Genomic DNA, 27,731 nt, shown 5'->3' with positions numbered 1-27,731 from the left:
GAACACTTAAATGGAAGTGTGAAATTCCAGAATTGAATGTGGACCCCCCAGAACAGTCTTCAGGGGTTTAGTGTGGTAAATTTTATCGGGTTAGGGCTGTAAGGGTTTTTAGGGTTAGGGTTTCTAGGGTTTGTTGGGGTAGGGGTTAGGGTTAGATCCGTGGTTGCCATAGCGTTAGGGGTCAAGGTTCTTAGGGGTTAGGCCTAATATTAGGGCGGAAGGCCAAAATAAGAGGGTGGGAGCCCCCCCCAAAATTGAAGGGTTGAAGCCCCAAGTTAGGGGAAGGAACGTCAAAATTGTGGGGTCCCCCAAAATTGGGCGGAAGAACTTTTAATATTAGGGGGGAACCCAAAAAAGGAGGGTGGGGGACTCTAAAATCGGTTGTGTCCCCCCCAAATTAGGGGAGGAACCCCCAAAATTGGGTGGGCGAACCCCCAAATTGGGGGGAAGAAGACTTAAATGGAAGTGTGAAATTCCAGAATTGGATGTGGACCCCCCAGAACAGTCTTCAGGGGTTTAGTGTGGTAAATTTTATCGGGTTAGGGCTGTAAGGGTTTTTAGGGTTAGGGTTTCTAGGGTTTGTTGGGGTAGGGGTTAGGGTTAGATCCGTGGTTGCCATAGGGTTAGGGGTCAAGGTTCTTAGGGGTTAGGCCTAATATTAAGGCGGAAGGCCAAAATAAGAGGGGAGGAGCCCACCCAAAATTGAAGGGTTGAAGCCCAAAGTTAGGGGAAGGAACGTCAAAATTGTGGGGTCCCCCAAAATTGAGCGGAAGAGCTCTTAATATTGGGGGAAACCCAAAAAAAGGAGGGTGGGGGACTCTAAAATTGGTTGTGTCCCCCCCAAAATTGGTTGTGTCCCCCCCAATTAGGGGAGGAACCCCCAAAATTGGGTGGGCGAGCCCCCATATTGGGGGGGCAGAACACTTAAATGGAAGTGTGAAATTCCAGAATTGAATGTGGACCCCCCAGAACAGTCTTCAGGGGTTTAGTGTGGTAAATTTTATCGGGTTAGGGCTGCAAGGGTTTTTAGGGTTAGGGTTTCTAGGGTTTGTTGGGGTAGGGGTTAGGGTTAGATCCGTGGTTGCCATAGGCTTAGGGGTCAAGGTTCTTAGGGGTTAGGCCTAATATTAGGGCGGAAGGCCAAAATAAGAGGGGGGGAGCCCCCCCCAAAATCGAAGGGTTGAAGCCCAAAGTTAGGGGAAGGAACGGCCAAATTGTGGGGTCCCCCAAAATTGGGCGGAAGAACTCTTTAATATTAGGGGGGAACCCAAAAAAGGAGGGTGGGGGACTCTACAATTGGGGGGGACCCCCAAAATTGGTCGGGTCCCCCCAAATTAGGGGAGGAACCCCCAAAATTGGGTGGGTGAACCCCCAAATTGGGGGGAAGAAGACTTAAATGGAAGTGTGAAATTCCAGAATTGAATGTGGACCCCCCCCAGACCTGGGGAGGAATCCCCAAACTTGGGGGGGACCCCCAAAATTGGGGTTAAAGCCCCAGATCCCGGGGAGCTAAGCCCCAAATTAAGGGAAGGAACCTCAAACATGTGGTGAGAACCCCAACATTGGGGGAAAGAACCTTAATATTAGGGTGGCAGGCCAAGAAAGGATGGTGGGGGCCTCCAAAATTGTGGGGGGCTTGGAATTGGGGGGAATCCCCAAAATGGAGGGGGAACCCCAAAAGTGGGGGGGGGGGCGAAGCACCAAATTAGGGGAAGGAACCCCAAAATTGCGGGGAAGAACTCTGAAATGGAGAGCTGAAAACCCGAAATTGAGGGGAAACCCCCCAAAACGGCGGGAAAACCCTCCATAAACACGAAACCGGTAATGTAACAGAGCAAAAAATGGCGTCCTACGGCAAGGTGCGAGGCTCAATTTTCTGGGGAGTGCTGGGAAATGTAGTTCTTGGCCACCGGGTTTCCGGGAGTCCATATTGTTTTCCCAGAGCATGCCGGGAGATGTAGTTCTCGGACACTGGGCTTCCGGGAGGCCATGTTGGTTTCCCATCTTTGCTAGACTCCGGGTGCTCTGGCTTCACAGAGAAACCCCCAAACTGAAAAATGTACCTGCTAATATATTGGGCTCTAAATGTAGCCCTGAGTTAATTGAATAACAATCCCTGGGTAAGATTGAAGTGCAGGAGGGGTTGGCTACGGTTTTAAGAGCCGGTTTGCAGAAAAGGGATTTCCCGTTAAGAAATGGCATATACTGATTGTTCTCTTCCTTGCTCTGCCAAGACCTGAAGCACATCTTGGAAGCCAGGCAGAATCCGTGGAGCCAATGGAGTTCTCAAGCTCGACTTCAGCTTCTTCCCAGCTAGAAGAAGCAAGGACACGCCGGCTGAGTTCCACAGGCAACGCGCCCGTATCTGTAGACGAGGATTTAGAGATGCTACTTTGGGAACTCTCAGACGGCATACTGGAAGCCGAGCTCGACTTGGACCCAGGGAAGGATGAGGATGACCTCCTCCTTGAGCTTTCCAAGATGATTGATGATTGAACTGCATAGTCCTATGGTATATTAAAAAAAAAAAACAACAAAACAAAAAAAAAACCTCTTCTTCTTGTTGGATACCCTGAGGTGATCCTTTTTCTAACTGAGGCTTTGCAATGAGACTTAAAGCACAGTTGGAACTGGTAGAAATTGGCAGGATCTGCACTCAGTTGTCCTAAGTTTTCCTGCTGGTCAGAGTTAAGGTCTTGTGCATGGTTCCGTAACTATAGGTGGCTACCTTTGATATCAAGAGGACAAAGCACTTGTTTCTTTTGGCACAGAAAGATGTCCATCGGCACGCTGTGGTGGCTGTGAATTGACGTAGTGATGGAGCGATGCTCTGAAGGCTTAAACGGAAAGCTTCTTCCTTCCGCCCCCCCTTGGCACAGCTCGATGTTGGGCACATTGTGAAGCCTGGGTGTTCTGATTTCTCGGACAGTTGATACCCAAATCCCGGAGTTACTATGTCAACTCTTGACTTTTATTTGTGTATGCCATTGTTTTGACTGTAATCTTTTCAGATGATGAAGCTGTAGGGGCGGGAGGGAGCAAAATAATTATTCTAGCGTTGTGGACCAAACATGCTGCCAGGAGTGGTGGTGGTGGGGTCAGCCCACCCGGCCTTACTTTCAATTATCAGGGATGATAAAATGGTGTGAAAAGCAGCAGCTCTGCGATACGGCTACGCTACCCCCACTCCCTTCTCTTGTGCTGTACCAAAGTTCCCCCAAGCTTTGGTTGGTGCTTTTTGCTGGTGACAGTAGGACTCCAGGGCGAGTAGTCGGGACTCTCCTGCAGTAACTGGGTCAATTAAGGGTTGGTTTAAGTGCCTCCTGGTTTTTAAAATTGCTCCCCTGAGCTGCTGGCTCTGCTGCCTGCTACAGCAAATGTTCGGGTGCCATCAGCGTCGCACTTGGGCGTGGGCACTGACCCTGCGGAGGAGAGCTGAGACTCGCGTGTATTGTGTACCCTGCCGCCAGTGATCGTTTTCCCCTAGCAGATCTATTTTGAATCATTTCCCTAAATTTTAGAGGAACTTTAGGCTCTTTGTGCTATCGTTTGTGAAGCTGTAGGGGCCCTCAGGCATTTGCTGCTGGCAGAGGAAAACCGCTTGTCGAATTTGTTGTAAATACTTTCTGTTTGGACAACAACGCCTGTGTGTGTGTGTGTGTGTGTGTGTGTGTGCTTTGACGACCCCCTGCGATGCCCCAGCTCCGCGAGGGAAGCTTTGAAGCGGCTCTGGGAAAACCTCTGCGGAAGAAACCGCTGCTAGTGACTTGCGGAAAAGGGACTCCACAATCAGTGAGATTGTAAAGTAGGTATGTTTATTCAGCGCTGGGCAACACGGGAGGTCGTGGGCATGAAGATTGATGACTCTTCCTCGTCACCGCTAGTTGACCTCTTGTCTTTGCACAGACTCAGTTGCTCCTTGGCTCTTGTCCATCTGCAGGACCAGTTTCTCCCAGTTTCTTAAGACAGGCTCACTCTCTTATTAGGAGACTGACCTTGGTAAGGGGCCCAAGGCTTCTTGCTTTAGTTAATTGGCACAATGCACCATAGTTAGCAAAGACGCTAAGTAGCATCCTAGTTTAACGCCGTCAGCGCTCTATCTCTACTTGATAAGATTCTCCTAACTCCCTCTCTCACTGGAGCCCACGCAGCCCTCCGTCCTGCCGAAGGACTTCACGGGGACTTCTGCCGGCTCCGGGTGCCCGCACACAGACAGAAATGGCTTTGAGAGAAAACAATCAGGAGGAGGAGAGCTCAGAGACTGCGGCCGGCTTCGGCCACCTTCCCCTCGCTTTCCCTCTCCGTGTTCAAACCGAGCACTGTTCTGCCGTCAACCTTCGCTGCCTCTGCCCGCGGCGCTGGGCTTTCGCGTGTGCCATTGCTCCTCTACATATTTTATCCTTCCTTTTGTAAGGAATGGTCCAGCAATTCGTGTCACTAAGGGATTTGAAGGGTTACCATCGAGGCCCGGGTCTAGGTGATAAGAGAACAAAGGGGTTTTTAGGGAAAAGTGCTGACTACTGCAGGGGATGTTGCTAGAGTTTCTGAAATCCGGCGCAGAGGCTCCCAAACGAGGAGGAAGGGGGAGCTGAAGGACAATTGAAGGACAAAAGCCTGAGAGGAAGACAACCAGCATTCAGCCCGAGCAAGCCCCGAGAGACCACCAGAGACTGGTACGCAGGCGCCCCTGGGAGGGGTTTCGGATTCCGGAAACCAATTCTAATAACCCTGCCTCTTCTCGAAGTAGTAATGAATATGTATTAGCCTGGGAGCATCAAAACCAGCCGCCTTACGTAACAGGCGTGCGTCCTGGGGGAGCAGAGACTCCCGGCGCACCCAGCGCTGCTTGCTTGCCTCTATTCGTTTAATAAATTGTAAACTTTGATTGTAATCCTATTTGGATTTATAACAGCCATTTATAACACTTTTTATATTTGTATTTTATTTAAGGCTGTCTTGCCCCCCTCCCCCCCCAGCCTCGCTGCTCGCCAATAAAGCTGGCACAGGGGCTAAGGGATTTGAAGGGCCTGCTTGTACACCTAAGGGATTTGAGGGCCTGCTTGTACACCTTTGGGGACTGCCTCTTTTGGGGGGGGGGGGGGGGTGTTAGGAGCTGCTTGTATACTTTTTTAGGCATTCCTCTGAGAGGGGGTTGGGAGCTTCGTGTATACTGGGGGGGGAGGGCCTCCCTCGAGGTGGAAGCGGGGGGGGGTTGGAGCGTTTCTACACTGTAGGGGCCTGCCTGTACACTTTTGGGGCCTGCCTTGGAGGGGTTGGGAACTGCTTGTACACCTTTGGGGCCTGCGTCTGCGCGGGGCGGGGGGGGTTAGGGGGTTGGAGCTGGTTTTAACCTTTCGGGCTTGCATCTGGAGGGGCTTGGGGCCTGCCTTTGGGGGGGTGGTTGTGAGCTGCTTGTATACTGTAGGGGCCTGCTTGTACACCTTTGGGGCCTGCGTCTGGGGGGGGGTGGGAGCTGCTTGTACACTGTTAGGGCCTGCCTTGGGGGAGGGGTTGGGGCATGTGCCTTGGGGGCATGGGGTTGGGAGCTGCTTCTACGCTGTAGGGGTCTGGGTCTTGGGGGGTTGGGGCTGTTTGTACACCTTTGGGGCGTGCCTCTGGGGAGGATGGGGAGTTGCTTGTACACCTTTGGGGCCTGTGTCCGGGGGGGGGTTGGGGCCTGTGCCGGGGGGGTTGGGAGCTGCTTGTACGCTCTAGGGTCCTCTGGCAGGCTTTGGGGCCTCCCTTTGAGGGGGGCAGTTGGGAGCTGGTTGTACACCTTTGGGGCCTGAGTCTGGGGTGTGGGGGCTGGGGCTGAGGCCTGGGGCCTGGGGCATGCATCTGGGTGGTGGTGGGGGGGGGTCCAGTTCATGGGGGGGGGTGGGTTGGGAGCTGCTTGTGGACAGTTGGGGTCTGCATCCGGGTGTGGCTGGGGCCTGCTTGTAGACTTCTGCAGCCTGTGTCTGGTGTTTGGGGGCTTTTCTGTAGTGTTTGGGGATTGCATTTTGGCTTTGGGATGTGTCTAGAGCTTCTGGGGCCTAGCTGTAGTGCTTGGGGCCTGCGTCTGGGGCTTTTCTGTAGCATTTTGGTAGCGTGTTTGTGATTTGGGGTCTGTATCCAGGGTTTTGCCTTTTTTGTAGTTTTCAGCTTTGTGTCTGTTTCTTTGTTGGTTGCCTGGGGTTTGGGGTTTGGATCATTAGTCAGTGTCATTAGCGTCGGGGGGTTGATATGAAGGGTTAGGGTTGTGGTTAGAGTTGTTAGGGTTAAACAGAATAAGGATTTTAGGGTAAGGGGATCAAGGTTGTGGGAATAAAAATGTTTTTGCACAGAGTTACATCGTTTAGAGGGAAGGAAGGTGGTATTGATATATGCTTGCAGTGATAAGAAAGCTTAACAGACAACCTTGTAAAATGCAGACAACCAGAATCCTTAGAGCAATTGGGTGGAAATCACGGTGTAAGAAACATTACCACCTCAAAGAGGAAAACAGTCAAGAAAAAAAATAAAATTGACTAGTAACAGGCCAGCAGCTGTGTATTTTCTGTGAAGCACTGGATAGATTGTGAACATGGATTACCCAGTCAATGGGGAAACTGGGGAGGGTCCTGGTCACCGAGAGGAAAAAAAAAATTATATAAACTGTGTTATGGAACTAGTAGGTGGCTTGTGGGACGCCTGCCATTGCAATCGTGAATAAAAATGCTACCTCACTGAGATACTTGCCTGAGCCTATGGTATTGGTTACAGAGTGTTTCTAATAAGGTGTTAGGGTTTTAAGGTTTCAGGGCTAAGGCACTAGGGTTGGGTTTCAGGGTTAGGGTTTCCAGGGTTTAGGGTTAGGATTTTAAGGTTGTTAGGGTTGGAGTTATAAGGGTTAGGGTTTGGGGGTTAGTGTGTTAAGGTTTTAAAGTATTTTGTGGTTTTAGTGTTGATAGGGTTTTTAGGGTTAGGGTCTTAGGGTTTTAGTTATGGTCAGGTATTTAGGGTTAGGGTTTTAAGGTCTTTTTTTTTTTTTTTTTAAGGTTAGGGTCTCCAGCGGTAGGGCTTTGAGAATCTTTACGTTTTGGGTTAGGGTTTAGAGGGTCTTAATTTTTAGGGTTAGGGCTTTTAGGCGTAGGTCTAGTGTGGTAAATTTTATCGGGTTAGGACTGTAAGGGTTTTTAGGGTTAGGGTTTCTAGGGTTTTTTGGGGTAGGGGTTAGGGTTAGATCCGTGGGAGCCGTAGTGTTAGGGGTCAGGGTTCTTAGGGGTAAGGCCCAATATTAGGGTGGAAAGCCAAACTAAGGGGGGAGCCCCCCCCAAAATTGAAGGGTCGAAGCCCCAATTTAGGGGAAGAAACGTCAAAATTGTGGGGTCCCCCAAAATAGGGCGGAAGAGCTCTTAATATTGGGGGAAACCCAAAAAAGGAGGGTGGGGGACTCTAAAATTGGGGGGACCCCCCAAAATTGGTTGTGTCCCCCCCAAAATTGGTTGTGTCCCCCCCAATTAGGGGAGGAACCCCCAAAATTGGGTGGGCGAACCCCCATATTGGGGGGGCAGAACACTTAAATGGAAGTGTGAAATTCCAGAATTGAATGTGGACCCCCCAGAACAGTCTTCAGGGGTTTAGTGTGGTAAATTTTATCGGGTTAGGGCTGTAAGGGTTTTTAGGGTTAGGGTTTCTAGGGTTTGTTGGGGTAGGGGTTAGGGTTAGATCCGTGGTTGCCATAGCGTTAGGGGTCAAGGTTCTTAGGGGTTAGGCCTAATATTAGGGCGGAAGGCCAAAATAAGAGGGTGGGAGCCCCCCCCAAAATTGAAGGGTTGAAGCCCCAAGTTAGGGGAAGGAACGTCAAAATTGTGGGGTCCCCCAAAATTGGGCGGAAGAACTTTTAATATTAGGGGGGAACCCAAAAAAGGAGGGTGGGGGACTCTAAAATCGGTTGTGTCCCCCCCAAATTAGGGGAGGAACCCCCAAAATTGGGTGGGCGAACCCCCAAATTGGGGGGAAGAAGACTTAAATGGAAGTGTGAAATTCCAGAATTGGATGTGGACCCCCCAGAACAGTCTTCAGGGGTTTAGTGTGGTAAATTTTATCGGGTTAGGGCTGTAAGCCTTTTTAGGGTTAGGGTTTCTAGGGTTTGTTGGGGTAGGGGTTAGGGTTAGATCCGTGGTTGCCATAGGGTTAGGGGTCAAGGTTCTTAGGGGTTAGGCCTAATATTAGGGCGGAAGGCCAAAATAAGAGGGGAGGAGCCCACCCAAAATTGAAGGGTTGAAGCCCAAAGTTAGGGGAAGGAACGTCAAAATTGTGGGGTCCCCCAAAATTGAGCGGAAGAGCTCTTAATATTGGGGGAAACCCAAAAAAAGGAGGGTGGGGGACTCTAAAATTGGTTGTGTCCCCCCCAAAATTGGTTGTGTCCCCCCCAATTAGGGGAGGAACCCCCAAAATTGGGTGGGCGAGCCCCCATATTGGGGGGGCAGAACACTTAAATGGAAGTGTGAAATTCCAGAATTGAATGTGGACCCCCCAGAACAGTCTTCAGGGGTTTAGTGTGGTAAATTTTATCGGGTTAGGGCTGCAAGGGTTTTTAGGGTTAGGGTTTCTAGGGTTTGTTGGGGTAGGGGTTAAGGTTAGATCCGTGGTTGCCATAGGCTTAGGGGTCAAGGTTCTTAGGGGTTAGGCCTAATATTAGGGCGGAAGGCCAAAATAAGAGGGGGGGAGCCCCCCCCAAAATCGAAGGGTTGAAGCCCAAAGTTAGGGGAAGGAACGGCCAAATTGTGGGGTCCCCCAAAATTGGGCGGAAGAACTCTTTAATATTAGGGGGGAACCCAAAAAAGGAGGGTGGGGGACTCTACAATTGGGGGGGACCCCCAAAATTGGTCGGGTCCCCCCAAATTAGGGGAGGAACCCCCAAAATTGGGTGGGTGAACCCCCAAATTGGGGGGAAGAAGACTTAAATGGAAGTGTGAAATTCCAGAATTGAATGTGGACCCCCCCCAGACCTGGGGGGGAATCCCCAAACTTGGGGGGGACCCCCAAAATTGGGGTTAAAGCCCCAGATCCCGGGGAGCTAAGCCCCAAATTAAGGGAAGGAACCTCAAACATGTGGTGAGAACCCCAACATTGGGGGAAAGAACCTTAATATTAGGGTGGCAGGCCAAGAAAGGATGGTGGGGGCCTCCAAAATTGTGGGGGGCTTGGAATTGGGGGGAATCCCCAAAATGGAGGGGGAACCCCAAAAGTGGGGGGGGGGGCGAAGCACCAAATTAGGGGAAGGAACCCCAAAATTGCGGGGAAGAACTCTGAAATGGAGAGCTGAAAACCCGAAATTGAGGGGAAACCCCCCAAAACGGCGGGAAAACCCTCCATAAACAGGAAACCGGTAATGTAACAGAGCAAAAAATGGCGTCCTACGGCAAGGTGCGAGGCTCAATTTTCTGGGGAGTGCTGGGAAATGTAGTTCTTGGCCACCGGGTTTCCGGGAGTCCATATTGTTTTCCCAGAGCATGCCGGGAGATGTAGTTCTCGGACACTGGGCTTCCGGGAGGCCATGTTGGTTTCCCATCTTTGCTAGACTCCGGGTGCTCTGGCTTCACAGAGAAACCCCCAAACTGAAAAATGTACCTGCTAATATATTGGGCTCTAAATGTAGCCCTGAGTTAATTGAATAACAATCCCTGGGTAAGATTGAAGTGCAGGAGGGGTTGGCTACGGTTTTAAGAGCCGGTTTGCAGAAAAGGGATTTCCCGTTAAGAAATGGCATATACTGATTGTTCTCTTCCTTGCTCTGCCAAGACCTGAAGCACATCTTGGAAGCCAGGCAGAATCCGTGGAGCCAATGGAGTTCTCAAGCTCGACTTCAGCTTCTTCCCAGCTAGAAGAAGCAAGGACACGCCGGCTGAGTTCCACAGGCAACGCGCCCGTATCTGTAGACGAGGATTTAGAGATGCTACTTTGGGAACTCTCAGACGGCATACTGGAAGCCGAGCTCGACTTGGACCCAGGGAAGGATGAGGATGACCTCCTCCTTGAGCTTTCCAAGATGATTGATGATTGAACTGCATAGTCCTATGGTATATTAAAAAAAAAAAACAACAAAACAAAAAAAAAACCCTCTTCTTCTTGTTGGATACCCTGAGGTGATCCTTTTTCTAACTGAGGCTTTGCAATGAGACTTAAAGCACAGTTGGAACTGGTAGAAATTGGCAGGATCTGCACTCAGTTGTCCTAAGTTTCCCTGCTGGTCAGAGTTAAGGTCTTGTGCATAGTTCCGTAAGTATAGGTGGCTACCTTTGATATCAAGAGGACAAAGCACTTGTTTCTTTTGGCACAGAAAGATGTCCATCGGCACGCTGTGGTGGCTGTGAATTGACGTAGTGATGAAGCGATGCTCTGAAGGCTTAAACGGAAAGCTTCTTCCTTCCGCCCCCCCTTGGCACAGCTCGATGTTGGGCACATTGTGAAGCCTGGGTGTTCTGATTTCTCGGACAGTTGATACCCAAATCCCGGAGTTAATGTCAACTCTTGACTTTTATTTGTGTATGCCATTGTTTTGACTGTAATCTTTTCAGATGATGAAGCTGTAGGGGCGGGAGGGAGCAAAATAATTATTCTAGCGTTGTGGACCAAACATGCTGCCAGGAGTGGTGGTGGTGGGGTCAGCCCACCCGGCCTTACTTTCAATTATCAGGGATGATAAAATGGTGTGTGAAAAGCAGCAGCTCTGCGATACGGCTACGCTACCCCCACTCCCTTCTCTTGTGCTGTACCAAAGTTCCCCCAAGCTTTGGTTGGTGCTTTTTGCTGGTGACAGTAGGACTCCAGGGCGAGTAGTCGGGACTCTCCTGCAGTAACTGGGTCAATTAAGGGTTGGTTTAAGTGCCTCCTGGTTTTTAAAATTGCTCCCCTGAGCTGCTGGCTCTGCTGCCTGCTACAGCAAATGTTCGGGTGCCATCAGCGTCGCACTTGGGCGTGGGCACTGACCCTGCGGAGGAGAGCTGAGACTCGCGTGTATTGTGTACCCTGCCGCCAGTGATCGTTTTCCCCTAGCAGATCTATTTTGAATCATTTCCCTAAATTTTAGAGGAACTTTAGGCTCTTTGTGCTATGATTTGTGAAGCTGTAGGGGCCCTCAGGCATTTGCTGCTGGCAGAGGAAAACCGCTTGTCGAATTTGTTGTAAATACTTTCTGTTTGGACAACAACGCCTGTGTGTGTGTGTGTGTGTGTGTGTGTGTGCTTTGACGACCCCCTGCGACGCCCCAGCTCCGCGAGGGAAGCTTTGAAGCGGCTCTGGGAAAACCTCTGCGGAAGAAACCGCTGCTAGTGACTTGCGGAAAAGGGACTCCACAATCAGTGAGATTGTAAAGTAGGTATGTTTATTCAGCGCTGGGCAACACGGGAGGTCGTGGGCATGAAGATTGATGACTCTTCCTCGTCACCGCTAGTTGACCTCTTGTCTTTGCACAGACTCAGTTGCTCCTTGGCTCTTGTCCATCTGCAGGACCAGTTTCTCCCAGTTTCTTAAGACAGGCTCACTCTCTTATTAGGAGACTGACCTTGGTAAGGGGCCCAAGGCTTCTTGCTTTAGTTAATTGGCACAATGCACCATAGTTAGCAAAGACACTAAGTAGCATCCTAGTTTAACGCTGTCAGCGCTCTATCTCTACTTGATAAGATTCTCCTAACTCCCTCTCTCACTGGAGCCCACGCAGCCCTCCGTCCTGCCGAAGGACTTCACGGGGACTTCTGCCGGCTCCGGGTGCCCGCACACAGACAGAAATGGCTTTGAGAGAAAACAATCAGGAGGAGGAGAGCTCAGAGACTGCGGCCGGCTTCGGCCACCTTCCCCTCGCTTTCCCTCTCCGTGTTCAAACCGAGCACTGTTCTGCCGTCAACCTTCGCTGCCTCTGCCCGCGGCGCTGGGCTTTCGCGTGTGCCATTGCTCCTCTACATATTTTATCCTTCCTTTTGTAAGGAATGGTCCAGCAATTCGTGTCACTAAGGGATTTGAAGGGTTACCATCGAGGCCCGGGTCTAGGTGATAAGAGAACAAAGGGGTTTTTAGGGAAAAGTGCTGACTACTGCAGGGGATGTTGCTAGAGTTTCTGAAATCCGGCGCAGAGGCTCCCAAACGAGGAGGAAGGGGGAGCTGAAGGACAATTGAAGGACAAAAGCCTGAGAGGAAGACAACCAGCATTCAGCCCGAGCAAGCCCCGAGAGACCACCAGAGACTGGTACGCAGGCGCCCCTGGGAGGGGTTTCGGATTCCGGAAACCAATTCTAATAACCCTGCCTCTTCTCGAAGTAGTAATGAATATGTATTAGCCTGGGAGCATCAAAACCAGCCGCCTTACGTAACAGGTGTGCGTCCTGGGGGAGCAGAGACTCCCGGCGCACCCAGCGCTGCTTGCTTGCCTCTATTCGTTTAATAAATTGTAAACTTTGATTGTAATCCTATTTGGATTTATAACAGCCATTTATAACACTTTTTATATTTGTATTTTATTTAAGGCTGTCTTGCCCCCCTCCCCCCCCAGCCTCGCTGCTCGCCAATAAAGCTGGCGCAGGGGCTAAGGGATTTGAAGGGCCTGCTTGTACACCTAAGGGATTTGAGGGCCTGCTTGTACACCTTTGGGGACTGCCTCTTTTGGGGGGGGGGGGGGGGGGTGTTAGGAGCTGCTTGTATACTTTTTTAGGCATTCCTCTGAGAGGGGGTTGGGAGCTTCGTGTATACTGGGGGGGGAGGGCCTCCCTCGAGGTGGAAGCGGGGGGGGGTTGGAGCGTTTCTACACTGTAGGGGCCTGCCTGTACACTTTTGGGGCCTGCCTTGGAGGGGTTGGGAACTGCTTGTACACCTTTGGGGCCTGCGTCTGCGCGGGGCGGGGGGGGTTAGGGGGTTGGAGCTGGTTTTAACCTTTCGGGCTTGCATCTGGAGGGGCTTGGGGCCTGCCTTTGGGGGGGTGGTTGTGAGCTGCTTGTATACTGTAGGGGCCTGCTTGTACACCTTTGGGGCCTGCGTCTGGGGGGGGGTGGGAGCTGCTTGTACACTGTTAGGGCCTGCCTTGGGGGAGGGGTTGGGGCATGTGCCTTGGGGGCATGGGGTTGGGAGCTGCTTCTACGCTGTAGGGGTCTGGGTCTTGGGGGGTTGGGGCTGTTTGTACACCTTTGGGGCGTGCCTCTGGGGAGGATGGGGAGTTGCTTGTACACCTTTGGGGCCTGTGTCTGGGGGGGGGTTGGGGCCTGTGCCAGGGGGGTTGGGAGCTGCTTGTACGCTCTAGGGTCCTCTGGCAGGCTTTGGGGCCTCCCTTTGAGGGGGGCAGTTGGGAGCTGGTTGTACACCTTTGGGGCCTGAGTCTGGGGTGTGGGGGCTGGGGCTGAGGCCTGGGGCCTGGGGCATGCATCTGGGTGGTGGTGGGGGGGGGTCCAGTTCATGGGGGGGGGTGGGTTGGGAGCTGCTTGTGGACAGTTGGGGTCTGCATCCGGGTGTGGCTGGGGCCTGCTTGTAGACTTCTGCAGCCTGTGTCTGGTGTTTGGGGGCTTTTCTGTAGTGTTTGGGGATTGCATTTTGGCTTTGGGATGTGTCTAGAGCTTCTGGGGCCTAGCTGTAGTGCTTGGGGCCTGCGTCTGGGGCTTTTCTGTAGCATTTTGGTAGCGTGTTTGTGATTTGGGGTCTGTATCCAGGGTTTTGCCTTTTTTGTAGTTTTCAGCTTTGTGTCTGTTTCTTTGTTGGTTGCCTGGGGTTTGGGGTTTGGATCATTAGTCAGTGTCATTAGCGTCGGGGGGTTGATATGAAGGGTTAGGGTTGTGGTTAGAGTTGTTAGGGTTAAACAGAATAAGGATTTTAGGGTAAGGGGATCAAGGTTGTGGGAATAAAAATGTTTTTGCACAGAGTTACATCGTTTAGAGGGAAGGAAGGTGGTATTGATATATGCTTGCAGTGATAAGAAAGCTTAACAGACAACCTTGTAAAATGCAGACAACCAGAATCCTTAGAGCAATTGGGTGGAAATCACGGTGTAAGAAACATTACCACCTCAAAGAGGAAAACAGTCAAGAAAAAAAATAAAATTGACTAGTAACAGGCCAGCAGCTGTGTATTTTCTGTGAAGCACTGGATAGATTGTGAACATGGATTACCCAGTCAATGGGGAAACTGGGGAGGGTCCTGGTCACCGAGAGGAAAAAAAAAATTATATAAACTGTGTTATGGAACTAGTAGGTGGCTTGTGGGACGCCTGCCATTGCAATCGTGAATAAAAATGCTACCTCACTGAGATACTTGCCTGAGCCTATGGTATTGGTTACAGAGTGTTTCTAATAAGGTGTTAGGGTTTTAAGGTTTCAGGGCTAAGGCACTAGGGTTGGGTTTCAGGGTTAGGGTTTCCAGGGTTTAGGGTTAGGATTTTAAGGTTGTTAGGGTTGGAGTTATAAGGGTTAGGGTTTGGGGGTTAGTGTGTTAAGGTTTTAAAGTATTTTGTGGTTTTAGTGTTGATAGGGTTTTTAGGGTTAGGGTCTTAGGGTTTTAGTTATGGTCAGGTATTTAGGGTTAGGGTTTTAAGGTCTTTTTTTTTTTTTTTTTAAGGTTAGGGTCTCCAGCGGTAGGGCTTTGAGAATCTTTACGTTTTGGGTTAGGGTTTAGAGGGTCTTAATTTTTAGGGTTAGGGCTTTTAGGCGTAGGTCTAGTGTGGTAAATTTTATCGGGTTAGGACTGTAAGGGTTTTTAGGGTTAGGGTTTCTAGGGTTTTTTGGGGTAGGGGTTAGGGTTAGATCCGTGGGAGCCGTAGTGTTAGGGGTCAGGGTTCTTAGGGGTAAGGCCCAATATTAGGGTGGAAAGCCAAACTAAGGGGGGAGCCCCCCCCAAAATTGAAGGGTCGAAGCCCCAATTTAGGGGAAGAAACGTCAAAATTGTGGGGTCCCCCAAAATAGGGCGGAAGAGCTCTTAATATTGGGGGAAACCCAAAAAAGGAGGGTGGGGGACTCTAAAATTGGGGGGACCCCCCAAAATTGGTTGTGTCCCCCCCAAAATTGGTTGTGTCCCCCCCAATTAGGGGAGGAACCCCCAAAATTGGGTGGGCGAACCCCCATATTGGGGGGGCAGAACACTTAAATGGAAGTGTGAAATTCCAGAATTGAATGTGGACCCCCCAGAACAGTCTTCAGGGGTTTAGTGTGGTAAATTTTATCGGGTTAGGGCTGTAAGGGTTTTTAGGGTTAGGGTTTCTAGGGTTTGTTGGGGTAGGGGTTAGGGTTAGATCCGTGGTTGCCATAGCGTTAGGGGTCAAGGTTCTTAGGGGTTAGGCCTAATATTAGGGCGGAAGGCCAAAATAAGAGGGTGGGAGCCCCCCCCAAAATTGAAGGGTTGAAGCCCCAAGTTAGGGGAAGGAACGTCAAAATTGTGGGGTCCCCCAAAATTGGGCGGAAGAACTTTTAATATTAGGGGGGAACCCAAAAAAGGAGGGTGGGGGACTCTAAAATCGGTTGTGTCCCCCCCAAATTAGGGGAGGAACCCCCAAAATTGGGTGGGCGAACCCCCAAATTGGGGGGAAGAAGACTTAAATGGAAGTGTGAAATTCCAGAATTGGATGTGGACCCCCCAGAACAGTCTTCAGGGGTTTAGTGTGGTAAATTATATCGGGTTAGGGCTGTAAGCCTTTTTAGGGTTAGGGTTTCTAGGGTTTGTTGGGGTAGGGGTTAGGGTTAGATCCGTGGTTGCCATAGGGTTAGGGGTCAAGGTTCTTAGGGGTTAGGCCTAATATTAGGGCGGAAGGCCAAAATAAGAGGGGAGGAGCCCACCCAAAATTGAAGGGTTGAAGCCCAAAGTTAGGGGAAGGAACGTCAAAATTGTGGGGTCCCCCAAAATTGAGCGGAAGAGCTCTTAATATTGGGGGAAACCCAAAAAAAGGAGGGTGGGGGACTCTAAAATTGGTTGTGTCCCCCCCAAAATTGGTTGTGTCCCCCCCAATTAGGGGAGGAACCCCCAAAATTGGGTGGGCGAGCCCCCATATTGGGGGGGCAGAACACTTAAATGGAAGTGTGAAATTCCAGAATTGAATGTGGACCCCCCAGAACAGTCTTCAGGGGTTTAGTGTGGTAAATTTTATCGGGTTAGGGCTGCAAGGGTTTTTAGGGTTAGGGTTTCTAGGGTTTGTTGGGGTAGGGGTTAAGGTTAGATCCGTGGTTGCCATAGGCTTAGGGGTCAAGGTTCTTAGGGGTTAGGCCTAATATTAGGGCGGAAGGCCAAAATAAGAGGGGGGGAGCCCCCCCCAAAATCGAAGGGTTGAAGCCCAAAGTTAGGGGAAGGAACGGCCAAATTGTGGGGTCCCCCAAAATTGGGCGGAAGAACTCTTTAATATTAGGGGGGAACCCAAAAAAGGAGGGTGGGGGACTCTACAATTGGGGGGGACCCCCAAAATTGGTCGGGTCCCCCCAAATTAGGGGAGGAACCCCCAAAATTGGGTGGGTGAACCCCCAAATTGGGGGGAAGAAGACTTAAATGGAAGTGTGAAATTCCAGAATTGAATGTGGACCCCCCCCAGACCTGGGGGGGAATCCCCAAACTTGGGGGGGACCCCCAAAATTGGGGTTAAAGCCCCAGATCCCGGGGAGCTAAGCCCCAAATTAAGGGAAGGAACCTCAAACATGTGGTGAGAACCCCAACATTGGGGGAAAGAACCTTAATATTAGGGTGGCAGGCCAAGAAAGGATGGTGGGGGCCTCCAAAATTGTGGGGGGCTTGGAATTGGGGGGAATCCCCAAAATGGAGGGGGAACCCCAAAAGTGGGGGGGGGGGGCGAAGCACCAAATTAGGGGAAGGAACCCCAAAATTGCGGGGAAGAACTCTGAAATGGAGAGCTGAAAACCCGAAATTGAGGGGAAACCCCCCAAAACGGCGGGAAAACCCTCCATAAACAGGAAACCGGTAATGTAACAGAGCAAAAAATGGCGTCCTACGGCAAGGTGCGAGGCTCAATTTTCTGGGGAGTGCTGGGAAATGTAGTTCTTGGCCACCGGGTTTCCGGGAGTCCATATTGTTTTCCCAGAGCATGCCGGGAGATGTAGTTCTCGGACACTGGGCTTCCGGGAGGCCATGTTGGTTTCCCATCTTTGCTAGACTCCGGGTGCTCTGGCTTCACAGAGAAACCCCCAAACTGAAAAATGTACCTGCTAATATATTGGGCTCTAAATGTAGCCCTGAGTTAATTGAATAACAATCCCTGGGTAAGATTGAAGTGCAGGAGGGGTTGGCTACGGTTTTAAGAGCCGGTTTGCAGAAAAGGGATTTCCCGTTAAGAAATGGCATATACTGATTGTTCTCTTCCTTGCTCTGCCAAGACCTGAAGCACATCTTGGAAGCCAGGCAGAATCCGTGGAGCCAATGGAGTTCTCAAGCTCGACTTCAGCTTCTTCCCAGCTAGAAGAAGCAAGGACACGCCGGCTGAGTTCCACAGGCAACGCGCCCGTATCTGTAGACGAGGATTTAGAGATGCTACTTTGGGAACTCTCAGACGGCATACTGGAAGCCGAGCTCGACTTGGACCCAGGGAAGGATGAGGATGACCTCCTCCTTGAGCTTTCCAAGATGATTGATGATTGAACTGCATAGTCCTATGGTATATTAAAAAAAAAAACCAACAAAACAAAAAAAAAACCCTCTTCTTCTTGTTGGATACCCTGAGGTGATCCTTTTTCTAACTGAGGCTTTGCAATGAGACTTAAAGCACAGTTGGAACTGGTAGAAATTGGCAGGATCTGCACTCAGTTGTCCTAAGTTTCCCTGCTGGTCAGAGTTAAGGTCTTGTGCATAGTTCCGTAAGTATAGGTGGCTACCTTTGATATCAAGAGGACAAAGCACTTGTTTCTTTTGGCACAGAAAGATGTCCATCGGCACGCTGTGGTGGCTGTGAATTGACGTAGTGATGAAGCGATGCTCTGAAGGCTTAAACGGAAAGCTTCTTCCTTCCGCCCCCCCTTGGCACAGCTCGATGTTGGGCACATTGTGAAGCCTGGGTGTTCTGATTTCTCGGACAGTTGATACCCAAATCCCGGAGTTACTATGTCAACTCTTGACTTTTATTTGTGTATGCCATTGTTTTGACTGTAATCTTTTCAGATGATGAAGCTGTAGGGGCGGGAGGGAGCAAAATAATTATTCTAGCGTTGTGGACCAAACATGCTGCCAGGAGTGGTGGTGGTGGGGTCAGCCCACCCGGCCTTACTTTCAATTATCAGGGATGATAAAATGGTGTGAAAAGCAGCAGCTCTGCGATACGGCTACGCTACCCCCACTCCCTTCTCTTGTGCTGTACCAAAGTTCCCCCAAGCTTTGGTTGGTGCTTTTTGCTGGTGACAGTAGGACTCCAGGGCGAGTAGTCGGGACTCTCCTGCAGTAACTGGGTCAATTAAGGGTTGGTTTAAGTGCCTCCTGGTTTTTAAAATTGCTCCCCTGAGCTGCTGGCTCTGCTGCCTGCTACAGCAAATGTTCGGGTGCCATCAGCGTCGCACTTGGGCGTGGGCACTGACCCTGCGGAGGAGAGCTGAGACTCGCGTGTATTGTGTACCCTGCCGCCAGTGATCGTTTTCCCCTAGCAGATCTATTTTGAATCATTTCCCTAAATTTTAGAGGAACTTTAGGCTCTTTGTGCTATGATTTGTGAAGCTGTAGGGGCCCTCAGGCATTTGCTGCTGGCAGAGGAAAACCGCTTGTCGAATTTGTTGTAAATACTTTCTGTTTGGACAACAACGCCTGTGTGTGTGTGTGTGTGTGTGTGTGTGTGCTTTGACGACCCCCTGCGACGCCCCAGCTCCGCGAGGGAAGCTTTGAAGCGGCTCTGGGAAAACCTCTGCGGAAGAAACCGCTGCTAGTGACTTGCGGAAAAGGGACTCCACAATCAGTGAGATTGTAAAGTAGGTATGTTTATTCAGCGCTGGGCAACACGGGAGGTCGTGGGCATGAAGATTGATGACTCTTCCTCGTCACCGCTAGTTGACCTCTTGTCTTTGCACAGACTCAGTTGCTCCTTGGCTCTTGTCCATCTGCAGGACCAGTTTCTCCCAGTTTCTTAAGACAGGCTCACTCTCTTATTAGGAGACTGACCTTGGTAAGGGGCCCAAGGCTTCTTGCTTTAGTTAATTGGCACAATGCACCATAGTTAGCAAAGACACTAAGTAGCATCCTAGTTTAACGCTGTCAGCGCTCTATCTCTACTTGATAAGATTCTCCTAACTCCCTCTCTCACTGGAGCCCACGCAGCCCTCCGTCCTGCCGAAGGACTTCACGGGGACTTCTGCCGGCTCCGGGTGCCCGCACACAGACAGAAATGGCTTTGAGAGAAAACAATCAGGAGGAGGAGAGCTCAGAGACTGCGGCCGGCTTCGGCCACCTTCCCCTCGCTTTCCCTCTCCGTGTTCAAACCGAGCACTGTTCTGCCGTCAACCTTCGCTGCCTCTGCCCGCGGCGCTGGGCTTTCGCGTGTGCCATTGCTCCTCTACATATTTTATCCTTCCTTTTGTAAGGAATGGTCCAGCAATTCGTGTCACTAAGGGATTTGAAGGGTTACCATCGAGGCCCGGGTCTAGGTGATAAGAGAACAAAGGGGTTTTTAGGGAAAAGTGCTGACTACTGCAGGGGATGTTGCTAGAGTTTCTGAAATCCGGCGCAGAGGCTCCCAAACGAGGAGGAAGGGGGAGCTGAAGGACAATTGAAGGACAAAAGCCTGAGAGGAAGACAACCAGCATTCAGCCCGAGCAAGCCCCGAGAGACCACCAGAGACTGGTACGCAGGCGCCCCTGGGAGGGGTTTCGGATTCCGGAAACCAATTCTAATAACCCTGCCTCTTCTCGAAGTAGTAATGAATATGTATTAGCCTGGGAGCATCAAAACCAGCCGCCTTACGTAACAGGTGTGCGTCCTGGGGGAGCAGAGACTCCCGGCGCACCCAGCGCTGCTTGCTTGCCTCTATTCGTTTAATAAATTGTAAACTTTGATTGTAATCCTATTTGGATTTATAACAGCCATTTATAACACTTTTTATATTTGTATTTTATTTAAGGCTGTCTTGCCCCCCTCCCCCCCCAGCCTCGCTGCTCGCCAATAAAGCTGGCGCAGGGGCTAAGGGATTTGAAGGGCCTGCTTGTACACCTAAGGGATTTGAGGGCCTGCTTGTACACCTTTGGGGACTGCCTCTTTTGGGGGGGGGGGGGGGGGTGTTAGGAGCTGCTTGTATACTTTTTTAGGCATTCCTCTGAGAGGGGGTTGGGAGCTTCGTGTATACTGGGGGGGGAGGGCCTCCCTCGAGGTGGAAGCGGGGGGGGGTTGGAGCGTTTCTACACTGTAGGGGCCTGCCTGTACACTTTTGGGGCCTGCCTTGGAGGGGTTGGGAACTGCTTGTACACCTTTGGGGCCTGCGTCTGCGCGGGGCGGGGGGGGTTAGGGGGTTGGAGCTGGTTTTAACCTTTCGGGCTTGCATCTGGAGGGGCTTGGGGCCTGCCTTTGGGGGGGTGGTTGTGAGCTGCTTGTATACTGTAGGGGCCTGCTTGTACACCTTTGGGGCCTGCGTCTGGGGGGGGGTGGGAGCTGCTTGTACACTGTTAGGGCCTGCCTTGGGGGAGGGGTTGGGGCATGTGCCTTGGGGGCATGGGGTTGGGAGCTGCTTCTACGCTGTAGGGGTCTGGGTCTTGGGGGGTTGGGGCTGTTTGTACACCTTTGTGGCGTGCCTCTGGGGAGGATGGGGAGTTGCTTGTACACCTTTGGGGCCTGTGTCTGGGGGGGGGTTGGGGCCTGTGCCAGGGGGGTTGGGAGCTGCTTGTACGCTCTAGGGTCCTCTGGCAGGCTTTGGGGCCTCCCTTTGAGGGGGGCAGTTGGGAGCTGGTTGTACACCTTTGGGGCCTGAGTCTGGGGTGTGGGGGCTGGGGCTGAGGCCTGGGGCCTGGGGCATGCATCTGGGTGGTGGTGGGGGGGGGTCCAGTTCATGGGGGGGGGTGGGTTGGGAGCTGCTTGTGGACAGTTGGGGTCTGCATCCGGGTGTGGCTGGGGCCTGCTTGTAGACTTCTGCAGCCTGTGTCTGGTGTTTGGGGGCTTTTCTGTAGTGTTTGGGGATTGCATTTTGGCTTTGGGATGTGTCTAGAGCTTCTGGGGCCTAGCTGTAGTGCTTGGGGCCTGCGTCTGGGGCTTTTCTGTAGCATTTTGGTAGCGTGTTTGTGATTTGGGGTCTGTATCCAGGGTTTTGCCTTTTTTGTAGTTTTCAGCTTTGTGTCTGTTTCTTTGTTGGTTGCCTGGGGTTTGGGGTTTGGATCATTAGTCAGTGTCATTAGTGTCGGGGGGTTGATATGAAGGGTTAGGGTTGTGGTTAGAGTTGTTAGGGTTAAACAGAATAAGGATTTTAGGGTAAGGGGATCAAGGTTGTGGGAATAAAAATGTTTTTGCACAGAGTTACATCGTTTAGAGGGAAGGAAGGTGGTATTGATATATGCTTGCAGTGATAAGAAAGCTTAACAGACAACCTTGTAAAATGCAGACAACCAGAATCCTTAGAGCAATTGGGTGGAAATCACGGTGTAAGAAACATTACCACCTCAAAGAGGAAAACAGTCAAGAAAAAAAATAAAATTGACTAGTAACAGGCCAGCAGCTGTGTATTTTCTGTGAAGCACTGGATAGATTGTGAACATGGATTACCCAGTCAATGGGGAAACTGGGGAGGGTCCTGGTCACCGAGAGGAAAAAAAAAATTATATAAACTGTGTTATGGAACTAGTAGGTGGCTTGTGGGACGCCTGCCATTGCAATCGTGAATAAAAATGCTACCTCACTGAGATACTTGCCTGAGCCTATGGTATTGGTTACAGAGTGTTTCTAATAAGGTGTTAGGGTTTTAAGGTTTCAGGGCTAAGGCACTAGGGTTGGGTTTCAGGGTTAGGGTTTCCAGGGTTTAGGGTTAGGATTTTAAGGTTGTTAGGGTTGGAGTTATAAGGGTTAGGGTTTGGGGGTTAGTGTGTTAAGGTTTTAAAGTATTTTGTGGTTTTAGTGTTGATAGGGTTTTTAGGGTTAGGGTCTTAGGGTTTTAGTTATGGTCAGGTATTTAGGGTTAGGGTTTTAAGGTCTTTTTTTTTTTTTTTTTAAGGTTAGGGTCTCCAGCGGTAGGGCTTTGAGAATCTTTACGTTTTGGGTTAGGGTTTAGAGGGTCTTAATTTTTAGGGTTAGGGCTTTTAGGCGTAGGTCTAGTGTGGTAAATTTTATCGGGTTAGGACTGTAAGGGTTTTTAGGGTTAGGGTTTCTAGGGTTTTTTGGGGTAGGGGTTAGGGTTAGATCCGTGGGAGCCGTAGTGTTAGGGGTCAGGGTTCTTAGGGGTAAGGCCCAATATTAGGGTGGAAGGCCAAACTAAGGGGGGAGCCCCCCCCAAAATTGAAGGGTCGAAGCCCCAATTTAGGGGAAGAAACGTCAAAATTGTGGGGTCCCCCAAAATAGGGCGGAAGAGCTCTTAATATTGGGGGAAACCCAAAAAAGGAGGGTGGGGGACTCTAAAATTGGGGGGACCCCCCCAAATTGGTTGTGTCCCCCCCAAAATTGGTTGTGTCCCCCCCAATTAGGGGAGGAACCCCCAAAATTGGGTGGGCGAACCCCCATATTGGGGGGGCAGAACACTTAAATGGAAGTGTGAAATTCCAGAATTGAATGTGGACCCCCCAGAACAGTCTTCAGGGGTTTAGTGTGGTAAATTTTATCGGGTTAGGGCTGTAAGGGTTTTTAGGGTTAGGGTTTCTAGGGTTTGTTGGGGTAGGGGTTAGGGTTAGATCCGTGGTTGCCATAGCGTTAGGGGTCAAGGTTCTTAGGGGTTAGGCCTAATATTAGGGCGGAAGGCCAAAATAAGAGGGTGGGAGCCCCCCCCAAAATTGAAGGGTTGAAGCCCCAAGTTAGGGGAAGGAACGTCAAAATTGTGGGGTCCCCCAAAATTGAGCGGAAGAGCTCTTAATATTGGGGGAAACCCAAAAAAAGGAGGGTGGGGGACTCTAAAATTGGTTGTGTCCCCCCCAAAATTGGTTGTGTCCCCCCCAATTAGGGGAGGAACCCCCAAAATTGGGTGGGCGAGCCCCCATATTGGGGGGGCAGAACACTTAAATGGAAGTGTGAAATTCCAGAATTGAATGTGGACCCCCCAGAACAGTCTTCAGGGGTTTAGTGTGGTAAATTTTATCGGGTTAGGGCTGCAAGGGTTTTTAGGGTTAGGGTTTCTAGGGTTTGTTGGGGTAGGGGTTAGGGTTAGATCCGTGGTTGCCATAGGCTTAGGGGTCAAGGTTCTTAGGGGTTAGGCCTAATATTAGGGCGGAAGGCCAAAATAAGAGGGGGGGAGCCCCCCCCAAAATCGAAGGGTTGAAGCCCAAAGTTAGGGGAAGGAACGGCCAAATTGTGGGGTCCCCCAAAATTGGGCGGAAGAACTCTTTAATATTAGGGGGGAACCCAAAAAAGGAGGGTGGGGGACTCTACAATTGGGGGGGACCCCCAAAATTGGTCGGGTCCCCCCAAATTAGGGGAGGAACCCCCAAAATTGGGTGGGTGAACCCCCAAATTGGGGGGAAGAAGACTTAAATGGAAGTGTGAAATTCCAGAATTGAATGTGGACCCCCCCCAGACCTGGGGAGGAATCCCCAAACTTGGGGGGGACCCCCAAAATTGGGGTTAAAGCCCCAGATCCCGGGGAGCTAAGCCCCAAATTAAGGGAAGGAACCTCAAACATGTGGTGAGAACCCCAACATTGGGGGAAAGAACCTTAATATTAGGGTGGCAGGCCAAGAAAGGATGGTGGGGGCCTCCAAAATTGTGGGGGGCTTGGAATTGGGGGGAATCCCCAAAATGGAGGGGGAACCCCAAAAGTGGGGGGGGGGGGGGCGAAGCACCAAATTAGGGGAAGGAACCCCAAAATTGCGGGGAAGAACTCTGAAATGGAGAGCTGAAAACCCGAAATTGAGGGGAAACCCCCCAAAACGGCGGGAAAACCCTCCATAAACACGAAACCGGTAATGTAACAGAGCAAAAAATGGCGTCCTACGGCAAGGTGCGAGGCTCAATTTTCTGGGGAGTGCTGGGAAATGTAGTTCTTGGCCACCGGGTTTCCGGGAGTCCATATTGTTTTCCCAGAGCATGCCGGGAGATGTAGTTCTCGGACACTGGGCTTCCGGGAGGCCATGTTGGTTTCCCATCTTTGCTAGACTCCGGGTGCTCTGGCTTCACAGAGAAACCCCCAAACTGAAAAATGTACCTGCTAATATATTGGGCTCTAAATGTAGCCCTGAGTTAATTGAATAACAATCCCTGGGTAAGATTGAAGTGCAGGAGGGGTTGGCTACGGTTTTAAGAGCCGGTTTGCAGAAAAGGGATTTCCCGTTAAGAAATGGCATATACTGATTGTTCTCTTCCTTGCTCTGCCAAGACCTGAAGCACATCTTGGAAGCCAGGCAGAATCCGTGGAGCCAATGGAGTTCTCAAGCTCGACTTCAGCTTCTTCCCAGCTAGAAGAAGCAAGGACACGCCGGCTGAGTTCCACAGGCAACGCGCCCGTATCTGTAGACGAGGATTTAGAGATGCTACTTTGGGAACTCTCAGACGGCATACTGGAAGCCGAGCTCGACTTGGACCCAGGGAAGGATGAGGATGACCTCCTCCTTGAGCTTTCCAAGATGATTGATGATTGAACTGCATAGTCCTATGGTATATTAAAAAAAAAAAACAACAAAACAAAAAAAAAACCCTCTTCTTCTTGTTGGATACCCTGAGGTGATCCTTTTTCTAACTGAGGCTTTGCAATGAGACTTAAAGCACAGTTGGAACTGGTAGAAATTGGCAGGATCTGCACTCAGTTGTCCTAAGTTTCCCTGCTGGTCAGAGTTAAGGTCTTGTGCATAGTTCCGTAAGTATAGGTGGCTACCTTTGATATCAAGAGGACAAAGCACTTGTTTCTTTTGGCACAGAAAGATGTCCATCGGCACGCTGTGGTGGCTGTGAATTGACGTAGTGATGAAGCGATGCTCTGAAGGCTTAAACGGAAAGCTTCTTCCTTCCGCCCCCCCTTGGCACAGCTCGATGTTGGGCACATTGTGAAGCCTGGGTGTTCTGATTTCTCGGACAGTTGATACCCAAATCCCGGAGTTACTATGTCAACTCTTGACTTTTATTTGTGTATGCCATTGTTTTGACTGTAATCTTTTCAGATGATGAAGCTGTAGGGGCGGGAGGGAGCAAAATAATTATTCTAGCGTTGTGGACCAAACATGCTGCCAGGAGTGGTGGTGGTGGGGTCAGCCCACCCGGCCTTACTTTCAATTATCAGGGATGATAAAATGGTGTGAAAAGCAGCAGCTCTGCGATACGGCTACGCTACCCCCACTCCCTTCTCTTGTGCTGTACCAAAGTTCCCCCAAGCTTTGGTTGGTGCTTTTTGCTGGTGACAGTAGGACTCCAGGGCGAGTAGTCGGGACTCTCCTGCAGTAACTGGGTCAATTAAGGGTTGGTTTAAGTGCCTCCTGGTTTTTAAAATTGCTCCCCTGAGCTGCTGGCTCTGCTGCCTGCTACAGCAAATGTTCGGGTGCCATCAGCGTCGCACTTGGGCGTGGGCACTGACCCTGCGGAGGAGAGCTGAGACTCGCGTGTATTGTGTACCCTGCCGCCAGTGATCGTTTTCCCCTAGCAGATCTATTTTGAATCATTTCCCTAAATTTTAGAGGAACTTTAGGCTCTTTGTGCTATGATTTGTGAAGCTGTAGGGGCCCTCAGGCATTTGCTGCTGGCAGAGGAAAACCGCTTGTCGAATTTGTTGTAAATACTTTCTGTTTGGACAACAACGCCTGTGTGTGTGTGTGTGTGTGTGTGTGTGTGCTTTGACGACCCCCTGCGACGCCCCAGCTCCGCGAGGGAAGCTTTGAAGCGGCTCTGGGAAAACCTCTGCGGAAGAAACCGCTGCTAGTGACTTGCGGAAAAGGGACTCCACAATCAGTGAGATTGTAAAGTAGGTATGTTTATTCAGCGCTGGGCAACACGGGAGGTCGTGGGCATGAAGATTGATGACTCTTCCTCGTCACCGCTAGTTGACCTCTTGTCTTTGCACAGACTCAGTTGCTCCTTGGCTCTTGTCCATCTGCAGGACCAGTTTCTCCCAGTTTCTTAAGACAGGCTCACTCTCTTATTAGGAGACTGACCTTGGTAAGGGGCCCAAGGCTTCTTGCTTTAGTTAATTGGCACAATGCACCATAGTTAGCAAAGACACTAAGTAGCATCCTAGTTTAACGCTGTCAGCGCTCTATCTCTACTTGATAAGATTCTCCTAACTCCCTCTCTCACTGGAGCCCACGCAGCCCTCCGTCCTGCCGAAGGACTTCACGGGGACTTCTGCCGGCTCCGGGTGCCCGCACACAGACAGAAATGGCTTTGAGAGAAAACAATCAGGAGGAGGAGAGCTCAGAGACTGCGGCCGGCTTCGGCCACCTTCCCCTCGCTTTCCCTCTCCGTGTTCAAACCGAGCACTGTTCTGCCGTCAACCTTCGCTGCCTCTGCCCGCGGCGCTGGGCTTTCGCGTGTGCCATTGCTCCTCTACATATTTTATCCTTCCTTTTGTAAGGAATGGTCCAGCAATTCGTGTCACTAAGGGATTTGAAGGGTTACCATCGAGGCCCGGGTCTAGGTGATAAGAGAACAAAGGGGTTTTTAGGGAAAAGTGCTGACTACTGCAGGGGATGTTGCTAGAGTTTCTGAAATCCGGCGCAGAGGCTCCCAAACGAGGAGGAAGGGGGAGCTGAAGGACAATTGAAGGACAAAAGCCTGAGAGGAAGACAACCAGCATTCAGCCCGAGCAAGCCCCGAGAGACCACCAGAGACTGGTACGCAGGCGCCCCTGGGAGGGGTTTCGGATTCCGGAAACCAATTCTAATAACCCTGCCTCTTCTCGAAGTAGTAATGAATATGTATTAGCCTGGGAGCATCAAAACCAGCCGCCTTACGTAACAGGCGTGCGTCCTGGGGGAGCAGAGACTCCCGGCGCACCCAGCGCTGCTTGCTTGCCTCTATTCGTTTAATAAATTGTAAACTTTGATTGTAATCCTATTTGGGACTCAGCCATTTATAAAACTTTTTATATTCGTATTTTATTTAAGGCTGTCTTGCCCCCCTCCCCCCCCCAGCCTCGCTGCTCGCCAATAAAGCTAGCGCAGGGACCCCTGCCTGCAACCATAGAGACGCGGTCCTCCCGGCCTGCTAGAGCGGCCCCCCACGCTCCTCCAGCATCCCAGCGTCCCTTGCGCGCTCCCGCCCGGCCTCAGGGGCTTCCGGAGGCGGCCCAGCAGGGGCGGCGGGAGCAGCGAGGCGGCGGCAGCCATGGCGTACCGCGGGCAGGACCAGAAGGTGCAGAAGGTGATGGTGCAGCCCATCGTAGCCTTCCTGCGGCCGGGGAGCGACGGGGGAGCGGGTGGGGGGCGGCCCCGGCCTCAGGGGTCTCGGCCCGGGCCTTGAGGCCTTGTCCCGGGGCCCTGGGGCCTCGTTGCAGGGTTTGAGGCCTTGTCCTGAGGCCTTGTCCCGGGCCTGGAGCTCTTGTCCCCGTGCTGAGCCCTTCACGCAGCGCCCCAGAACCTCATCTTCCGCTACCTGCAGAGCGTGAGTAGCGCGGGGAGAGGACGGGGAGGGGATGGGGATGGGGATTTGGGGGGGGTGGGGGGAGCGGGGAGGGTCCGGGGATCTCCCTCGCTGAGTTTTCGGCTCCCACCCGTTGCTCGGGGCAG

At 51.2% G+C, this 27,731-nt stretch overlaps 1 protein-coding gene across 8 annotated transcripts in view; it reads left to right on the top strand.

Annotated features, from left to right (window-relative positions):
* The first annotated feature begins 1,944 nt into the window (after positions 1-1,944).
* Positions 1,945-27,731, top strand: part of LOC308187210 (small nuclear ribonucleoprotein E-like) — a 28,063-nt gene continuing 2,276 nt past the window's right edge. For 3 of the 8 annotated variants that reach the window (XR_013944519.1, XR_013944520.1, XR_013944521.1), the window contains exons 1-4: positions 1,946-4,673; positions 9,769-12,208; positions 17,307-19,746; positions 24,398-27,606. Coding sequence is in view for 1 of the 8 variants with exons in the window: in XM_080609382.1 (XP_080465508.1) it covers positions 27,331-27,384; positions 27,580-27,606 (81 nt within the window). In the remaining 7 variants the exon portion in view is untranslated. Of the gene's footprint in view, positions 4,674-9,768; positions 12,209-17,306; positions 19,747-24,397; positions 27,607-27,731 lie in introns of those variants that run through there. The other 5 variants (XR_013944517.1, XR_013944518.1, XR_013944515.1 and 2 more) reach the window with 3 other exon arrangements.

The sequence above is a fragment of the Anser brachyrhynchus genome (genome assembly GCF_964034855.1).
Source record: "Anser brachyrhynchus genome assembly, contig: SCAFFOLD_317, whole genome shotgun sequence".
In the NCBI taxonomy this organism is placed as follows: domain Eukaryota; kingdom Metazoa; phylum Chordata; class Aves; order Anseriformes; family Anatidae; genus Anser; species Anser brachyrhynchus.
Note: the sequence above shows the minus strand (reverse complement) of the source record. Positions and strands in the feature narration are given on the sequence as shown.